We start from the raw sequence: 20,411 nt of genomic DNA on the forward strand, positions 1-20,411 counted from the left end.
GTACGTTTACAATTACATTACATATTTAACTAGAACTTCATATGCATACTTCTTTGGTGAAATTCCATAATTCTTCATAATACTTCTTCATGCATATGCTTCAAGTATCTCCAAAACGGTGTTATGAATGAACGGCATTCCATGATCAGTTTCATATAAAGTCATATCATCTTCACGATTACCATTTGATGCCCTTAATTAAATGACAAAAAGCTTGCAATAATGCTTGATGCTTGATAACCGAGTTTGTAGTTGTTTTTTTGCACCTTTCATTACCATTGATTCTCACAAATTCTTCAACAACTTGTCCCCAAAAGGAGTTGGTTGTTAATTGGGTGTCGTTAACTTTGCAATAACTTCTAACCAAGTCATTATCTTCGGAAATGGAGAATGCAACCATGCTTGATTTTTGATTTGAGAATTTAGGAGAATTATAGAAAAGAGAGTAAAACTTCACAAGTTTGGGGTGGGGATTTTGAGTTCATGTGTTGAGTTTATATAGAGATAGGAAGTGATCTGAGTATGGCCTGAAAATGTAGCCGTTTGGCGGAGCGCTGAACCAAACCGCGCTTCGCATATCAGCCGCAAGATCAAAAATGACCGTTGCATAATCAACGGCAGGAAACTTAGCGCTGTATCGTCCAGCGCTCGACGCTGAACCAAACCGCGTTCAGAAATCTCAGCCATCAGATCAAGATGACCGTCGCATATTCAACGACTCAGATTTAGTGGACGTTTAAAACCTCAACATCTATATTTTCAGGCTTCCATATAGATAGAGGACTACTTCTCCTTCATCCCTCACACCAAAATCAACTGATTATCTTCTTCATTGATTTTCTTCTTCTTCTTCACATAATTTGTTCATACAAAATTATGACACACTTTATACAAGAGAATAAGAGGCACTAATCTATGGTTGGGTCATAGCGAGTAACGATCCGATTTGTGGAAAAGATAAAAAAGGTGCAAAATTTTGGGGGAAGATAATTGAAGAGTACAATAAAAGAAAAGGTCCCAATGGTGTCGAAAGAGAAAGAAAGGCATTACGGACAAAGTGCAACTCATTGAGATCCGAAGTGAAGAGATATCTTTCACATGTTAGGCCATACTTCCGAAACAAACCTACGGGGATGACGGAAGCGGATTATGTAAGTACCTCAATTTTTTCTAAAGTTTTCTTTCTTCCATTTTGATCTCTTTCTTTCTTTCTCTAAATTTTTCCTTTCATTTTTTTCCCAGTATCGTCGCGGACAAGAGAATTATGAAGCAGAGTTTGGAAGACTTTGGAAGCACGAATCGGTTTTCCAGATCCTGAAGACCTATCAACCTGATTACAACCCTGCGGTGAATAATGATGATGGAGTCGGTACTTCCACTCAACCTAGTCAACAAACTCAAGCTACTCAAGAAAGTGAAGATGATAATATGAATGAAGATTTGCAAAATATGGCAAGGTTTGGTGGCACTTCATCTACTCATAATTCTGAAACCTCGGACATATCAAAGAGAAGACGCTATTTCGAACAAACAGATGACGTTAGAAGTGAAGGGAGATATCAAGCGAAGAAAAGGGCTCGTGAGGCTAAAGCATCGCAGAAATCAGATGAAAAAATGGATAAACTCATAGAACTTCTTGAAAACGCACAAACACAAAGAATGGCCAATTATGAAACAGAGGAAGGGTATCTGAAGAAGGACATGTAAAACTCTTCAATTTTGGCACAAACGCAGCAAAGAGAATCATACATGAAGATCCTACGTCAACCCTTTGATGAATTACATGAATGGGAGAAACCCGTCTATAAAATATGGAAGAACGAGATTTTAGCCCGTCATGGATTGCCACTTATCCCCTAGATTAAAATGATATATTAGTAATAATTTAAGTTATTTAGAAGTAGGATTTCAATTTCAATGTACTTTTTTTATGTTTTAAGTTATTTAGAAGTAGGATTTCAGTTTCAATGTATTTTTTTTATGTTTTAAGTTATTTTAAATTTAACCTTGTTTTTTAATGTTAATGTTAATGTTTTTTTTTAATTTCTTCAAAAAATATTGTAACCTTATTTTGCAATGTAATTACAAATTTTCCTTTACTTTGGTAAATTCTCAAATTTGAAACAAGCAACCATTGGAACAAATTTGGCAAACATTTAGAAAATGGAGTTCTCATATTTTAGAAAATGGAATTCCGGAAAAAATAGCCATTGGGGGGAAAAACAGTCAAGCGCTGTACGGTGCAGCGTCAGGCCGAGCGCTGAATGGAACAACGTCCAGAAAAACGCTGAACGGTTCAACTTTGATTCCATGGAAAATTGTTCAGTGTTTTCGTCACTTTTTGAACGCTGAACGGTTCAGCATTTCAAATTCGCTGATAGTTGAACTGCCAGCAGTTGCTAGGAGAGAGAAGTAGCCAGATAGAGTGTTAACTTTTTTCTCACACTTTTTTCTTGATTTACAACATTTTTTGGCCAATTTAGCAGTCCAATCTAGCCCAGAGGAGTTAGCCTTAGACACAAACTTTGACTAGCACATTTCCTAAAACAACCATCAGGGCGTCTAAGTTTAGACGCATATTAGATGTGACTCATGTCTATTAAGACTCCCGCGATCAAAGTGGAGTTCAGTTACACGATATTAGAAGTTGTCCACTATTCCATTTCTTCCGGTTCATCTTTTTCTTGTTTTTTTTTTCCCAATTTCAATACCAGACGGGAGACCGTGCCGTCTGGATCTTTTTTTTTTTTTTCTGGACGGGGGACAATTTCCCGTGTGGTTTTAAAATATCTTATTGCACGGGAGACTATCTCCTGTGTAGTGTTTTTTTTTTTTATCCATAGTGGATTCATACGTTCATTTGAGCGAGTCCTCTTTCATATAAAAGAGTTAGTCTCTAAATGAAGACTATCCATAACCATTGCTCTTAGTGTGAGGGGAGGCCCTGCTCACTAGACTCTTTTTTTAGGCTAAGTCCTATGGGAAGATTGAGATGCTAGATTAGGAGTTAACTGTTGCAATTCAAAAAAAAAGTGTGGCATATTTGTTAACACTAGTTCTCTCTCCTAACATGTGCTCGCAGTTGAACTAGTAACGACATTGAAATGCTGAATGGTTCAACGCTAAAAAAGTCATCTTTCGCTGAATGATTCAGCATGGGAGATTTATTTTTTGATCTGACGGTTGAAATTTAAAGCGCTGAACCAAACAGCGCTGAGTTGTGGTCCCAACTGACGTGGGATGCTAATCTAGCTACTAGATTAGCACTCTCATAGAACTTAGGAAGTAGTCCTAGCTGACGTGAATTGCTAATCTAGCTGTTACAATTTACAAGTTTTTTAAATCGTAAAAACTTTAACATTGGGTTCTAGACAGGCCGAGTATGTTCAATGGGATAAGCCGGTGGTTACGCTACCAGGGACAGGACGTGCCTATGCCGTGGCATAAAAAAAAAAATCGTAAAAACGAGGAACATACCTTACAGTGTCCCTATTTTGTCTTATATGGTGGTCCCAAGGTGTTTCTGGGTGGCCTCGGGTTCTTCTTAATCGAACTATCGAGCGGACCTATTGATTTTGATGACAACATCATTCGGTGAATTAGCATAAGTAAAATATTACTGGCATCTCTGAAACAAATCCACATACCAGTCCGAAAATAAAGAGAAAGAAGAAGAAAAGAAACACACAGCTGAGCTGAGAAATCCCATTGTGTTTCAAATTTGGAGCTCCACCACCACCGAGTCAACGATAAACCCCCCCACCCCCACCGATCCATTAAATTCCTCGTCTCATCAGTAATGGAAGGTGTAGGTGCTCGACTCGGAAGGTCTTCAACTCGTTATGGACCTGCAACTGTATTCAGCGGACCAGTAAGAAAATGGAAGAAGAATTGGGTACACGTGTCTCCGTCAAATTCTTCAAATCACCATGCTCAATCAAATGGTAGTAACGGTAATAATAACGGTTCACATCTTCTTCTCTACAAATGGACATCAGATAAGAGTTCTTCAGGGAAGGATTATAACAATGGCGTTACTACACCTGAAGAGACTCCTCCCAAGAAAATTCGATATATCCCGGTAAGGATCATGCTCTATTAGTCATTCATTATGGTTATGGCTTCTTGATTTGATTTGATTAGGTTTAGGTTTTTGGTTGTTTTTTTTTTCTAGGTTCTGTATTTTTAGGGTATTTGTTAGGGTTTGGAGGAGTTGTTAAATTGGTTTGGGAATGATAGATTTTGTGAATTCTTGATTTGAGATCTCTGCATGTTGTTTCTTTAGTTTAGTTTTATTGTAGGTGGATTAGAGTTATATAGGAATGGGATGCTATGGCAAACCCAGGCTTTCTGCATAGAGTGGAGGCCTGGAGGGTTTGGGTGCTGAGTATTACAGATTTATGTAATTTCAGTTCTTTCTTGGGTATCAAAGTGGCTGTTGTATCTGAACATATCTCCTTGTCTGTTATTAGTGAAATTTATGATATAGTAAAAGCAAAAAGTACTCGGATTAGAATTACTTGTTCTTGCTTATGGAAGAAATTTGAGATTTTAGCTGGAGTTGGAACTTTGGTTCTTGTAGGAAACTGCTAGTTTGGTGATGTCAATTCAAAGGCATTCGGCACTCTAGCCTCGTTACTTAGGGTTGACAAAATGTGTACATCTGAAGTGTATGTTACTACGTTTGGATTGTAAAATTTGGAGGCATTAAGAATTCTTAAAAAAAGTAATTTTGTAAATCAATCCATGGTTTGTTTTATATTGGAAATTCGAAAGTGTTATATGTGTATGTCAGACAATTGGGAAGGGGTTAACATTTGGTACTCTGGGACTTCCTCTTATTTCATGGGATATGAAATCTCAGGCCACGATCTTTTTAACATCAAGTTCATCTAAGATATCTCTAGGTTAAAGTTTAGCAGTGAGCACCGAGACCCTGTTTGGTATTTAAGGCTAGTCTTTGGTGGAGAACTCGGTGCTCACCCTTTTCTCATACATTCTTTTAATCAATTTTGTACATTTTAAACAGTGAATAAAACATTTCCTGGCCTTTTGTTTTTGGTCATTCATATAGAAGGTTGTGTTAACAAGAGGAAAGGGACAAGTGAAGAAAAGCTGGTCAAGGGACCTACAAATCTTTTCAACCTAAATTTGACTTAGAACCTATGTTGTAAAAGGCGCACGAGTCGTGCATAGGACGCCTAGACATTAAAATGCTCAAGGCGCCAAAGTGAGCAATTTTTTTTGTTTTCTAATTTTTCTCTGGGCGCCTAGGCGAAGAACCTGGCGCCTGGCCTCGCCTAGCGCCTAATATAGTACATAGTTCAAACTTTGATAAGCATGTATGAAAAGCCTACTTTACTAGCAAGGTCGATTTCATTGATTTAGGAACAGGGGAAACAAAGTAACTAAAACAACTTAGCAGATTACATAGTAAATGCTTAGCTGTTCTCAGTGACCAAATAATTTTGTTTAGCCGCAGCCAGAATAAGCTGCATTTCTTATCCTTGCACCCATTGAAGACTTTTTGTTTCTTGTGAAGCACCATTTTGTCTGAAGGGAGGGTTTGCATAACCTTATTTATTTTGAGACTTGTTTTCTAGAGGAACTTGGCCCAATCCCTCTAATTGCATGAAAGTAGCCTTCCCTTTAAAGTAACAATACAATTAGTGTGTGGATGTTATTAGAACAGTGGACATAAGTCATGATTTATGCTTCGTGACTGGTGCAGATTTCTGTATTAGAAGAGCAGAGAAGGGAGGCTGCTGAAGAGGCCGAAGATGAAGCTAAACTTAAAGAGGCTGAAGCAACAGCAAGGGGAGCATCCAAGAGTGATGGTTCTGAAGGAAAACCGGACATCAATGATATTCCAGAAGAAGAAACTCAGGTTTGTTTCCCATACTGCCCATTCACCTCTTCTCTCTCTCTTGCTCTCTGTATTATTTATATGTAAAATTAACATTTATTTCCTCCAAAAAATACATCGCCCGTTTCTTCTATCTTCCTCCTTTTGCAAGTTTCTCTATGATCTTTATCCTGGAAAAGGGAAGTATATACTGTTGAAACTTGCAACTCCTAGCAAATCAAAAATAAAGAAATCTATTGAAAGCCTCTTCATGATTTATTTTTTTTACTTAAAAGTTCATAGCCATCATCATTGAATGAGTATCTTAATAGCAGTATATTTTTCAGGATATGGATGAGGATGAACCAGCTCTACCAGAATCAAATGAGACTAGCTTAGATTTGAATTTGGGGTTGAAGGCTCTTGATGGTGAGCGTGCTCCCAGTTCCAAAACAGAGGGCCAGTTGGAAAGAGCGAACTCTGGTGGAACATCCAGATAAGGCAAAGTCTGTTGCTTGGTTGAACTAGAATCATTCACATCAAAGACTCGCGTAATTTCTGTATTATGTTATGGCGAGAAATGTTTCCTAATAGAAATTTGGTCGAACTTAGCAGTAAAATGTACGGTTTCACTAATGAATTGAGCAGTAAAACAGAACCAATTTCTCAGTAAAATGTAAGGTTTCACTAATGAATTTAGCAGTAAAACAGAACCAATTCAAACACTTGAAACAGCAGAATTACGGAGTATTTTGCTTTCTGTATTCACATATGCATGTATTTCATACTGACAGAACATATCCTGTTTTACTAGTAAAAAAAATGACGACACAATTAGTATATTAATATGAACCCAGTTTCTCATGATGAAAGCATAGTTTATTCATATGAATCCAGACAACGATACCATTGGAACCATTTTTATCCCTCATAAGATTATACAAAAATTCAGGAAGCCTGTAATCAGTCCCCCACCCAAAGCTTCAACCGTTTCACTGTTGGCCTAATTTTCTTCACCATCCAACGCTTCAGTAACCCCGACTTCAGCTGGTCGGAGGACGCGTTCGTGTAGCATGTAACCATGCTGCAACAATCCAACAAACACGTGAGATTAATTAACGAATCAGTTTCACTCGCCGAGTATTAAGTGGTTCGACAATTTGCAGTATCTCCTCAATTTGTGAAGACCCTGTAAACTGTGAGAGGTTATTGGGAAAACAAGCACAGGTAAAAAATGGTTTCATCATCTTACTGTGAGGTTACTACCTTGAGAACTGCAGCAACAATGCCAGCCGGCTTAGAACCATCAGGAATTTGGAACAAGGCATGGTGCCTGTTTGGATCAAATTGCTCATTCATAGGATCAAATTTCTCCACTCCATGCTTCTTAAATACCTGAAAGAATCAGCATTCATGCCAAATATTTCACAATATTAGAAAAGATCTCAATGTATATATCAACAAAGGTTATGCAATACTGTTCACAAGTGGTTTTGCTTCATTAGTTTTCTGATTATATAATCGATAGTCTATTAAAGCACCAGTGACTAGGGACCAAATCTAACAAATGAATATGCTTGGTTAAATAGGAAGAATGCTTCTACAGCTTTCCACACACAGGGACAATTCAGAAGCAGCGAGTCTATGTTTGTGTAATAAAATTTTATTAACAGAAATAAATTTTATTGACCAAAAGCTCAAGTACGGGTCAGACAGTCAGGAAAGAGAATGTAAGATGTATCAAAAAGGCAGTGATCTCCACTGGCAACCAAAAGAGTGAGAAAATACCAGCAATATGCACAGACAACAATCACATAAATAAAATTCAGTAAAGAAAAGAGTAGCAATAAACCTAAGAGGCAGAAACATAGCTGACAGATCTATTGGATGTTGATGGAAACCCAGAACATTGATCGATTGGGACATGCATGGCTATCTCAAAAGTTGAATGTGAATGAATATTACCTCAGCGAGCTGCTTCTCTGTCATTTCAACACCTTCTAGAAGAGTTTTTAGAAGTGGAACAGCTCCAGAAGCGTCTTCTGAGGTGTCAATCTTAGCAAAGCTTGCCTTGACAACTGAAGAAGCTCTCCCCAAATTATCAGCGACATCTAATAGGCCTTTTGCAAAGCTCTGACCCAATTCGATTCAACAAAAGCTTTAACATTTAGACACTAGGACAATGAAAACTGCCGAGCATTTGCAGAAAAAGAACCTCTACGGAATTAACAAAAACAAATCAATTGGAAATGCTCAGAGAATACCTGAATGGCAAATTTTTTTGAGCTCTCTGCATCTCGTTTTGTTCTCTGCATGACATTTTCTAATTCTGCGTAGCTTCGCAAAAATTTATCGTTCATAGCGGCATGCTCTTTGGTCTGCAGCATCAGCATCTCTTCTTTCTCGGCAACGAGCTTCACCAGATCATCCCTGGTTAGGTCCTCCATATCTAAGCCAAGAATGCAGTTTGTTCAGAATCTATTCTCTTCCAGAACACGAGGACATTGGATAATTCGAATTTAGGATCTTTACCTTCACTTTCAGATTGCTCTGCTTCGTTGGCTTTTGGTTGCTGTGTATTTTCATCATTTCCATTAGCTTCTGTCTCAGCCTTACCTTCTCTGTCCACAGACTGGTTGGTCTCCTTATCAGATTGTTCAGGGGATGCAGAAGACGAATACCAAAACAGTTGTGAGCTGCTGCAGGGATTGAGGGTTGATTCCCGCAGCCCAGTCACCTGGAAGGCAGCTAACTGCATTGAAAATATGCTTTACTAATTAAAATGAGAGCATTTTAATGCAGAAAAACAAACAATATGCAGCAGTGTAAACATAACAAAGAAGCAGTGTTCTCAAGTAGCAGTAGGCGTGTATACAATCCACTTGACATATAATATGCATCAACGGTGTACAATGCACATTCTCAAAGAAGAGAAGAAAGCTAGTAACTAACAACCAACTGTGCCTCTCCTAAGAACGACCACAATTACCACCAAGAACACCCAAGGCTGGCTTATAAGAATGCTTTTCCATACTTATTCTAATAACATGAACAGCGAAACTCAAATGAACAAAAGAGGCTAGAAAATCTCATACGAGAAAAATTAGAGTTTAGACAACACACTATAAGTACTTCAATTCAAGGGACCTTGCTTCTCTATTGAGCATAAAGTCTACACAGGGCAAAGAATTTGTTTTTTGGGCATATGGATTCAGTATACCTCGAAATCAACTATTTAGGTAACACTAGACTGCAGATTGAACAAAATTTACATCAAGCAGAAATCCTACTTAGCAATTCCCAAGCCCCCAGTTACTCATATTCACTGAACAAAATCAGCACTAAAACAAATCACCATTTTCTTCTCATAACAAAAAAAAAAAACTCAAAGGCCTAATAATCAAACCAAAACAGATAAATATTAATTTCAGCTGATATTCTATTCAGGACCCCCAAAAGGCAGGATGGGTTTGAACAGAAAAACCCCAATTAAACCCTAAGCTCAGAACAACAAAACAAAATAAAAATAAAAATCAAAGCTTTACTTCAGCAGATACCTGGTTGATGGATTTTTTAGATGAACGAAGAGTATGAATATCATTAGACAGAATCTTCGGAAGTTGTTGTCCAGCAGAACCCAAATTTCTGCAGCTATTGAAACTGCTCTTGGGGATTCGAGATAAAACCCTAGAAACAAACATCTCTGGTGAAAAATGAAAAAGCTTTTTAATCTCTAATTAATCTACAGTTGATTTGATTTATAAAGATATATATCTTGGACTGGCGGAGAAGAAATATAGAAAATCTGTGCTTGGAGAAGAAGAAAGAAACTAAAAAAAATAGGTATTTCTGTGTGCTCCAGTAAACAGGAGAATAATAGAAGAAGGCGAAAATTTTCTTATAGACAATTTTACCTCTATGAGTCGGCTTTGTGGACGGTATGACTCAGTATCTCTGCCTTGGTGCCTTGGGGGGTCATTTAACTCGTTCCCCAATCTGGGAGTCTCTTATTTGAAGTAAAAAAGCAAAGGCCTCCAAAAAAAAAACAAAAAAAAAGAAGCTTCTCCAGAATCTCTCTAAGAACCCTAAATTAAACCCGACTGTGTGGAGAAGGAGAATTAGCTGAAGAGTTTGAGCTTTAATTTTATCTTTATAAGAGGTTAGTGTTTCGATTTTTGCCTCTTTGTGTTGATACTAGTTAGGATTTATGGGTTTTAGCTTATTTTTGATGTTTCAATTGCTACCTGTACATATATGAATATATGTCTTTCATTTGCCTTGGGGTGTTTAGGAGGATTTTAGTCTGATCATGTTACTCATATCCACTTTCATTGTCAAGGAATATTGAAATTATCTTACTCTTGTAAATATTTCTGGAATACCCCATTAGTGATTTGAGCAAATTGATTTTAGTTAGGTTTTCACCAGTTAAGCTAATCTAAGTGTCACTGGGTTTTGACTGATAATTGTTGATGAGGAAAGTTTTAGAGTTTTAAACAGAAATGGGTTGCTGTGTGTGGACAACCTAACCGATAGAGATCATGTAGTTGTGAGGTGAATGTAGGGCAATGCCTGAATCTATTTCCTATGACTGAGGCATGCTTATTTTTTGTCTTGTCTTAATCTTGATAATGAGCTCTGTCAACTACTAACGCAATATCGATGGGATTTTTAATCAAAAATCTGGGTGATACCGTAGCTAATTGAACTTTTGATGCATTTTAACAGATTGAATATAGTTGTGTTGATTAAGAGGTACGAAAACGATGATGGAAATAGAGGACTAAACTTTGAACAAGCCCGAAAAGGCTAGGGCGTACTCTTACTTGATCTCGCTTTGGGATTGCTTAGGCAGATAACAGGTATTTTTCTTTCCTTACTAAACACGGAAAACCTACATGGGACAAGATTAAATTTCAAGAGGGTGTACCCTGACCCTGTTATTGACCCACTGTTGCATAGTAACCAAACGGTGGAACTTCAACTACATACCAAGAGAAAGGGAGTTAATCAAAATGTTCACTGACTAGAAAGATCTAGTATTAAGCTTTAGAAATCTATTCCATAACTGGGCGAGCTCAGAAATGTGAATTGGTTTAGCAAAACACTGCAAAGGTTTTTTTGCCATTAAGCAGCTGCCTACTATGGTCTTACAAGTGGAAGGTGATTATGATTAGACAATGACTTTAGTTACTTGAGATTTTTGGTCTTAGCTTGCTTATTTTATGTTAGTAATCTATGGACTTCTTTTTTAGTTGATCTGGTGGTGATTTCTCAAGTTTGGTTGTTTTAATTAGTGGTCATTTGCTTGATGAAAATCTTAAAACTTCAAGGATTATGCTTTGTTTATTAGAAACATAAGTATTGTTCATATCTATCTACCATAGAGGAATGGGTACTTTCATCCATCATTCCATTTAGGGGGGAACAATTTGGTGTCTGGTCAAACTCACTTAACTACCTCCGACTGAAAATATTATTGCACTTTTTATAAACTGAGGAACTTAGTAAACCCTGGACAAGTATGAAATATGGTCTAAGGGTTCATCACATCCCACCATTCACAACTTTTAAACTTTCTTCATGATTAAAGAAAATACATTTTCTTCATGAATACAACAACCATCTTCCACTTATATTTCCGTTATGAATCTTTGTTAGGGGTTTCTCTTAGGTATGTTTCCACAACTTCTCCTGTAAATTTTTGAAACCCAATTGTTGCCACACGACTGAAACTAATGTGTACAGTTTCTCAATCCTTCGAATTACATGTTCTCAATTTGGATTTAGTTACGGAATTTGGGATATGGGTTTTGATTCAATTTTGGGTTCTTTTTTTTAATCTATGTAAGTTGCTAACAGACATTAGAATTTAGTGAATTTCTTGATTGTCTCAAATTTAGAGTTTTCTTTGTGAACTGGATTCAATCTTGACAGTCTTTTGAGCAAATACAACCAATATGTTCAAAGACGGAGTGAGAAAAAAATTCCATTGGTTGCTCCTTCTAAGGAGTTGATATTATAGTGGAAGTTGGGGGTGTTAGTTTTAATTGGACAACAGTAAGGTTGTTATTATAGCGGGGAGATTGCAGTACCGTCTCCTTTTTTATTGGATGGTGGGTCTGAGAAGAAGCCGTTAGTGATGAAATTTTTTATAGGCAATCATCAGAGATGGGCAAGGAGAATGGGGCGGTTGCGTTAGGAGTACCACCTATCTCTAGGATCATCACTATCCCCGTAGTAGAACAGGCTGCTGCAGGCTGGCAGTCTTGCTGGTGAGGCAACTAAAGGGCGGGTTCCTAGACGAGCATGTTCTTTTCAAAATTAGATCTAAAACTTGATCCTGCAGTCTGTTTCTTTCTTGTTCATTAGGAAGTTTATGTTTTTTGGATTCGTGTTTCCAACAAATGTAGAAGGAGAGATATTAGGCAAGGTCTCTGTTACAAGTTATAACTTCTTATTAGGGTTTGATTATGATAGATGTATACTGATCTTTGATGGCATAGTCGAATGATTTAGCTGTAAATCATGAGATGTATTAATGTTGCTTTTATTCCGGAATTAAATGTATACCAAAACAAAATCATTGATTCATGGTTTAGGAGTAAATGGGAAACAAAAAATCTTTCGTCGATTTTTTGTAGTGAGTTGAGATGAGTTTAGTCACTTTAGTCTTCGCTTGTTATTTTGCGACTTGCATGAAGTTTCTTTAGAGGGTTGAGATGGGATTTTTAATCTATGGTATAGTGTTTGCTTATTCAATAAAGATGGTAAACCGAGTTGTAGCTTTTCTGGTGAATTTCTGATTCAAAATTAACAAATGTTATGAATGGGTAATGTGTAAGCACCAACCTTACTTATCTTATAATCTTATTTGGAAGAATTAAGTATCTTGAAAAGTGTCCTTTAGAGTGTGATTGTTTGCTAAAGTTTTGGTTGGTGATCTGAGACTGAGGTAATTGTAGTTTTGGTGACATGCCATGCAGTTGCAGTAACACTTTTATTATTATGAGAATGCAATATTGTGAAGTTTATGTGATTGGTGATTAGAGGAGAATGAATGCACATTAAAATTTTCTATGTTTGATTGTTAGGTTCAGCAAACACTGAGTTTTTAATTTTAAAATTACCTAAGAACTGGTTTTATTATCTATCTCGTCTTTATTGTATGGAGTGTTCTATTTATTATTTTTGTTACCAAATATGCAGATTATTCGGGAGATAAATCAGATTTAAACCAAGTCAATGGCTTCACAATTCGGTCCTCGGACAAATTCTGCAAGCTCAGTGGATTCACAGGGTCAAAATACATCTTTGCAGAGACTTCATCACGTTGAGAAGGTAAGAGAAGAGTTCTAAGCACAAAAGCTGGTTAGATTTAAGTTTTATCATGAGACTGAACTCTTAAAAAGTGGAACGATGTTGCAGAGAGTAGTTAGGGTTTTGGAGCTTGCTGGAGGTGTAATGGATGAATTGTCGAACGCTACTGGTCCTAGAGTAGAGGTTGTTAACAACCACTGTCGTGAGTTCATGCAATCGATAAAGGTAATATTGATTTGATCTGATCTTTCTTTCACAGATGTTTAGTTCCACTTTTGATATTTTAATTGATCAATCGTGAGGTTTTGTGTGCAAAAATGTTCCACATTATTTTACAAGTAACTTTGGTGGAGTGCCGTTTCTGCATTGTTCGAAATCTTTATCTTCTTTGAATATATTTTGCTTTGTGAACTTCAGACATTCAGACCATGGCCGCCCATTCCAGAAATCTTTTAAATTTTGAATCCTTGCGCTCATGTCTCATAATTGTTTGCAGACTGCACCATGCACAAGGAAGGACGAATCTTCAATATTAATACTCTCTAACCTCTTTCCTTAACTTAGATCCATGGAATTGCCGTGATTGGAAATGTAGCTTTTGTATCTAAGCATCCACTGCATGGTGTTCATTATTTCTGTTGGACACCTTTATGACTAATGCGCGAATGCCTCATGTCTAGTCTAAGGTTGACAGCTCTTTGTAAACTTCTGATGCGAATAAAATTGTGACTGAAGTTCTATAGTCAGGAGTAGCATGTCTCTATTTACGAAGCATGTGAAATTTCTCAAGTGTAGGCAGGTTTATACCAAGCCCATCGTATCAGAAGATTCATAATTAGGTAGATGGTGAACAGGTGATGAACAAGCTGATTGAATTTCTTATCAATATTCTGGGTGCCGTTTAATTATTTTTTTTACTTCTTCTACTGACGTATTCAGCATATTATAGAAATCTTACGTTTGTAAAAACTGTTGCATTTCTCTGTTTTCAGAAGGTAGAAATCCTTGGTTCACCTTTTAGTTACTTAGTATGCTTTACTATCCTCTCTGGTTGGGAATGGAGTTAACAGCAATATGTTGCAATTTAGTTTTATCTGCCAAGGTTAGAAACCAACTTCAAAAACAAAACGGTGCTAGGATGGCCAATATAGAAAAATAATATATAGAACAGGAATTCTTTTGATAGTCTGAATCTACCAAATACATGCCAATCTGCAAAGTCTACAAGTCATTGATGTTTAGTTTCTGCTGTTATTTTCAGTAAATAGATATTGTGGCAAGCCTGAGAAAATTGCTTCTCCTATTCTATTCTTCCAGATGTCCAATATGTATAGCTTGCTTAATTATGATATTTACATTATGTTGGAATCTTAATCAGTCCATGAAGAGTGCTCATCTGCATTATCTTTTGTTGTTTGATTTTGTAGTTCTCTAGCTGTTAAGAACACTTTATCCCATTTGTGTCTGTTGGGGTATATTAGATTAAAGAGGATAAAAAGGAACTTCAGAGTTGTGGCTAGACTTAATGAGCCGAACACTGTTATTTGAATGAGAAATCCTCTTTAAATCCTTGCTGCTTTCATAGTTTTCTCGACCTTTAAGGCATTATTCTGGAGGACCCGATTTATGATTGTATAGCATTTTCAAACAGGATATTCAAGTGACCCTGCGGGAAGAAATCAAAAGTGCTTGCGAATACCGTCCCTTCGAGAAATGTGATTACAGTTCAAGAATATCCAACGAGATTTGCTGCAAGAAGCTGGAGTATATAATGGAGCAGCTGGACAACATGAAGCAAAGTATAGAACGATATGATACTTCAGTCTGACCTCATTTAGTGCAGAGGTACACATTCTATGTAAGAACAAGCCCCTAGCCGGGTGCATATACACCAAGCTGATTGGTTGTTGATTAATTTCGATATAAGAAAATACATTTTGAAGGGGATGAAACCATATTATGTTCACTGATGTTGTTATCAATTTTTTTTTTTTTTTTATCATTTCAAGATATGCTTCAAATAGTTTTTTGCTAAGTGTGTTGGTACTCTTCAAAAATTTGTTTCTTGGTTTTGCCCTGGTCAACACAGACGGCACTTGCGTGAAATACTACTCCGGTGGGTCAGTCGGTAAATAAAACTTTACTGGGATGATCTTAATGGTACAACAATTGGGAGTAAAGTTATGTCACACCTACTAAAGAAACACTGCTTATGTTTTAGGAATTTAAATGCTTGAATTCTCATTTTAATCTGCCAACTTAGTCTTTCTTGGACCATCTCGTTTACATTTCTAACTTAAAAGTATAATCAAGTTTAATGCTGCAATTTCATGAACAAAAATGAGATTACAAGATTAGATTTTAGAATGATTAAACTCTTTTTTGCTGAGAAAACACCGTGGTAAGGGAAGTACAAACAGTCAACAAGGGCTCATTCCTTACCAAACTGTCCCAAAAAAAAAAAAAAGGGACGGAGACCCAGAAATCCTTAATATAGTAAAAACTCCATATATTGGTACTCCATATATTAATAAACTCTATATATTAATAAAAAATCATGGTCCCAATTTGGGCCAGTTGTAAATAGTAATAAACTCCACATTTTAACATTAATAGATTTTTCTAGTACTATCATAAAGAATTTACCTCCATATATTAATATGATTTACATAATCGGAAAATTATAGATCTTCTTTCATCGAGATTTAAGATAAAGAATAATATGTATGTATAGTTGTTTGAGAACATGATGTAAGTTTTTGGATTGTTATCGCATCTTTTGATTTGCATGTGTAAGACCTCGTTACTATGGTGTAACACCCCACTTTTGAATTCTAGATCGGTCGCCGTAAAATCCCAAGTGTGGTATACTCATGGACCATTTTACACACTCAAACCGTCATACCAACAAATGGAGATCGGGCTATTGTATGGAGCACATTGACAATAATCCATAAATGAATAAATTTATTTAAATAAAGTTGATAAGGAAAATTATAATTTAAAATGAATATTTTAGAAATAATCCTTGACTCGCAGGTTGGCCTCCAAAATAAATGCAAAAAATTTATTTAAAGTAAACAAGGTTTGGTCTTTAAAAAGAATTAAAATAAACATTTAGGTAAGCACCTTAAATAATAGCGAAGTAGCTTTTCGGAACAGAAGTGCAATCTACAAGCTAGGTTGCTCCACAGTCACGATTACCTGAAGAAAAAAAAAAAGTTAGGTCAGACCCCAACTAAAAATAGACTTTCACACCCTTATAACTATTAGAGACGATCCAACAAGCCCCAAAATAATTCATATGACTAGAAGTAGTAGTAAAAATATAAGCCCCAAAATAATTCATATGACTAGAAGTAGTAGTAAAAATATGAAACAGACGACCTTGCACTCATCGGAGTAACCATAACAGCTTAAAGGGTAGTGGCTAAACGGGTAAAACAAGTCCATAAGGACAAAACATGCTGTCGAGTAACAAACCAATTAACTGAAAATAACCAGTTCATAAATAGATCACCCATCCCCTGGCCTTATAATACTCTACTGCCCCTCTCCAGTCTCTTAGTCTAAACGTATGATAAATAAAAGTGACAGCCCTTGTGTAGTCCATCTAGTCCCCCTACCGTGCGCCGGAGAACATGATGTTGTCGCACCCAACTAAATTAAGATAATAGATCCATATCTTTAGGCGACCCGTCGGTCATCGCCATACAATTTATGGGTATCGAGCCAACTACGGGCGACAAACACAACACAATAAATAACCACATCATTCATTCTCCCCAAATGATGATAATACTACTGCCAGTACCACACGATGGCAGTCTCCAACAACCCTACACACATTCCTCTAGCCATCAATCCACTAAGACAATAAAAAGAGTGCATATAGCTCCCTGCACAGCACCTAATCGTGCGATAATAAAACTATTGACAAAACCCAATCTTAAACAACGGAGCACACACCAATGTTCCAGTACTCATTTAACAGTTTGGTCCCTTATTGATACAAGTGATCTACTGAAATTTTAGGTTCTTAGTCTAGGAATCTAATCCCTAACGATCATCGACAAATCACACCTATCACACTTTTCATACATTAGTTATTAATTACTATGCCTAAGGATAATAATTTGATAACCATAGTAACTTAGGGCACTTACTTTTGTTTAGCTTAAACCATCCACCATAACACAACTAATCCTAACACCACTATTACGGTAGGCAATTTATATAGTTGAAAATGTCATTCGAATGATGAAACTGACCAAAAATTATTAGGAGAACTATAAGTCATCCCAAGATTATGCACCTATCTAAATCACCTAAAAAAATGCATAACATTCATCTCAGCCATAACTACTGCTACACAGACTACCCAAAGTGGGTTCTAATCATCAAGAGCAATCGTCTGGGTCCCGTTAGACTAAGCACAAACTGTAAACGCAACCCTTTTGCAGTAGTTCACTTATCCGCTCATTTAGTATGAAGACAAGCCAAGACCAGGTAGGAAACAAACACAATGAAAGACTTTTCCTCTCCATACAGATTTCTATAGAATTTTCTAAACTCATTAGATCCAGATTAAAAAGGTATAAGAGTTAGAAAACCTACCTGATTTTGCAGTAAGAAAAATCCTCCAACCGGAAACAGTACTTTTCATCTCAAATCAAACGGCTACCTTGTTCTACCTCTTTCACAACATCTAGGTCTCAAAGAGAAAAGAGTTTTAGTGAGGCTGTTTTGTTTTTATTTTCATCTGTGAGAAATAAAAACCCTAGTCGCATAATATATTGTCTTAATTGATTTACCAAAACGGTCGGAATATTTCTCTCTAAAAATTCCACGACCATAACTGCTGGTAGCATTATTAAGGAAATTTGAAACCAAGACTACTACTAAACAAAATACATGTTTAGGATAAGGGGACTTTACAATCTCTCCTCCTAAAAGAAAGAGGATTTCGCCCTCGAAATTTAGTTATACTTCCAGGTGACTTCCTTGTCATTATGATGATGCCGCTGAACCTTAACCATCGGAATGGTTCTCCTTCGTAGAACATGCTCCTTACGGTCCAAAATCTTATATGGTTTCTCCTTATAAGATGCATCTTTTTGTAACTCCAGATCATTATAGTCTATCAAAGAATGCTGATCCGCGTCATGCACATTCTTTCGAAGCATAGATACGTGAAACACGTTATGAACTCCAGCTAATCTTTCCGGTAAAGCAAGACGGTAAGCGACCTTTCCAATCCTTTCAACAATGGGGAACAATCCAATGACACCCTTCATAGGCGACACCTTGAGAAGCACTAGGTCCCCCACTTCGAACTCCCTATCTTGACGTTTTCTATCCACATAGTTTTTCTGTCTACTCTGCGTCATGCGTAACCTTTCCCTAACTAAAGCAATCTTTTCAGAAGATTCGCGAATAATTTCAATGCCCAGGAGTTTAGCAGCTCCATATTCTGCCCAACATGAGGGTGAACGGCATGGTCTTCCATACAACGCCTCAAACTGAGTCATGCCAATGCTAGAATGAGATCTATTGTTGTAAGCAAACTCTACCAAGGGTAAGTGATTCTGCCAACTACCTCCAAGATCAATAATAACGCATCTCAACATATTTTCAAGCACCTGATTCACACGTTCTGTCTACCCATCATTCTGAGGATGAAAGGCGGTGCTAAAGTTCAGTGAAGACCCCAAAGACGATTGAAAACTCTTCCAAAACCGCGATGTAAAAGATGAGTCTCTATCAGAAACAATCGATACTGGCACACCATGCATCTTGACAATTTCACTCATGTATATTTGAGATAGTTTGTCACCAGTATCTGTCTTCTTGACTGGTAGGAAATGAGCTGACTTCGTCAATCTATCAACTATCACCCAAATCGTATCACGACCCTTACTCGATCGCGGCAACCCAGTAATAAAATCCATGGATATGTTCTCCCACTTCCACTCGGGAATAAGTAAAGTTTGCAATTTACCAGTTGGGTGTTGGTGTTCAATCTTAACTTGCTGACAAGTCAAACACTTTTGGACGTAATCAGTCACATCTCGCTTCATTCCTTCCCACCAGTACTGCCTCTTCAAATCCTTGTACATCTTGTTTCCACCAGGATGTATGGTGTACTTGCTTCGATGAGCTTCATCTAAAATAGATCGTCTTAGATCATCAAATTTGGGCACGCAAATCCTCCTACGGAATCTCAAACCACCATCTTGTCCCACAACATAGTTCTCATCCGCTAGCTCCCGAATTTTCTCAAACTGATTCTTACACCACTCATATTCAGTCTGAGCTTCCACTATACGACTCAAAAGGGATGGTTTAATAACCATGCTACTAAATAAAAATCCTTGTCCTCCTGTTTTACTCATGCCGAAGTTAAAACAGGCAACTTCTTCTAACATACTCCACTTCCGTACCATTATTGAAGCCACAATTCCCATTGGTTGTCGGCTTAAAGCATCAGAAACCACATTAGCTTTCCCGGGATGATACTCCCTTTTGAAGTTATAGTCTTTAATCAACTCATTCCATCTTCTCTGGCGCATATTCAGCTCTTTTTGAGAAAATAGGTACTTGTGACTCTTGTAGTCAGTAAAGAGCTCAAACCTTTCACCGTACAAGTAGTGTCTCCAAAGCTTAAGCGCGAATACCACAATTGCCAACTCGAGGTCATGTGTAAGATAGTTTCGCTCATGAGGTCTCAACTGCCGTGAAGTATAAGAAACTACCCTGTCACTCTGCATCAGCACACATCCCAACCCCTGAATCGAAGCATCAGTGTAAATTACCTTCTTAACCCCACTCTCTGGGATGATCAGAACTGGTGCAGAAGTTAGTTTGCTCTTAAGTTCACAAAAAGCCTTCTCAACCTCAGCAGTCCACTTGAAAGGAACATCCTTCTTCGTCAAGTTTTTCAAAGGACCAGCAATAACCGAAAACACCTTGATGAATCGGCGATAAAATCCATCCAACCCCAAGAAACTCCGGATTTCAGTTACTGTCTTTGGTTGTTTCCAGTCCAACACAGCCTGCACCTTAAAGGGATCGACTGATATACCAGCTGCTGATATGACATGACATAGAATTTCACCTCTTGTTTCCAGAACTCACACTTCTCAAACTTAGCATACAAGTGATGATCTTTCAAGGTCTGAAGCACTAGATGAAGATGTTTTGCGTGATCTTCAGGAGTCTTAGAGTAAATCAGGATGTCATCTAT

General features: G+C 37.2%; 3 protein-coding genes across 4 annotated transcripts; 2 read left to right on the forward strand and 1 right to left on the reverse strand.

The window, feature by feature from the left end:
• Positions 1–3,645: 3,645 nt before the first annotated feature.
• LOC113336743 lies at positions 3,646–6,585 on the forward strand. The gene is made up of 3 exons (XM_026582411.1): positions 3,646–4,081; positions 5,732–5,887; positions 6,193–6,585. The coding sequence occupies exons 1-3, from the start codon at positions 3,800–3,802 to the stop codon at positions 6,343–6,345; spliced, it is 591 nt and encodes a 196-aa protein (XP_026438196.1). The 5' UTR covers positions 3,646–3,799; the 3' UTR covers positions 6,346–6,585.
• Positions 6,572–9,878, reverse strand: LOC113336742 (grpE protein homolog 1, mitochondrial-like). Its single transcript, XM_026582410.1, has 7 exons — positions 9,760–9,878; positions 9,403–9,548; positions 8,378–8,597; positions 8,110–8,294; positions 7,811–7,978; positions 7,112–7,240; positions 6,572–6,929 (listed from the first exon to the last, which is right to left on the reverse strand). The coding sequence occupies exons 2-7, from the start codon at positions 9,544–9,546 to the stop codon at positions 6,849–6,851; spliced, it is 927 nt and encodes a 308-aa protein (XP_026438195.1). The 5' UTR covers positions 9,547–9,548; positions 9,760–9,878; the 3' UTR covers positions 6,572–6,848.
• LOC113336744 (mediator of RNA polymerase II transcription subunit 11-like) lies at positions 9,854–15,173 on the forward strand. 2 transcript variants are annotated; one of them, XM_026582412.1, is made up of 5 exons: positions 9,854–10,004; positions 10,574–10,707; positions 13,055–13,186; positions 13,274–13,390; positions 14,817–15,173. In XM_026582412.1, the coding sequence occupies exons 3-5, from the start codon at positions 13,091–13,093 to the stop codon at positions 14,991–14,993; spliced, it is 390 nt and encodes a 129-aa protein (XP_026438197.1). In that variant the 5' UTR covers positions 9,854–10,004; positions 10,574–10,707; positions 13,055–13,090; the 3' UTR covers positions 14,994–15,173. The 2 variants fall into 2 exon arrangements, with proteins under 2 accessions (XP_026438197.1, XP_026438198.1); XM_026582413.1 differs by lacking the exon at positions 10,574–10,707 and having other exon boundaries at positions 9,874–10,004.
• The last annotated feature ends 5,238 nt before the right edge of the window (positions 15,174–20,411 follow it).

Source organism: Papaver somniferum, unplaced genomic scaffold (assembly GCF_003573695.1).
Source record: "Papaver somniferum cultivar HN1 unplaced genomic scaffold, ASM357369v1 unplaced-scaffold_154, whole genome shotgun sequence".
Taxonomy (NCBI): Eukaryota; Viridiplantae; Streptophyta; class Magnoliopsida; order Ranunculales; family Papaveraceae; genus Papaver; species Papaver somniferum.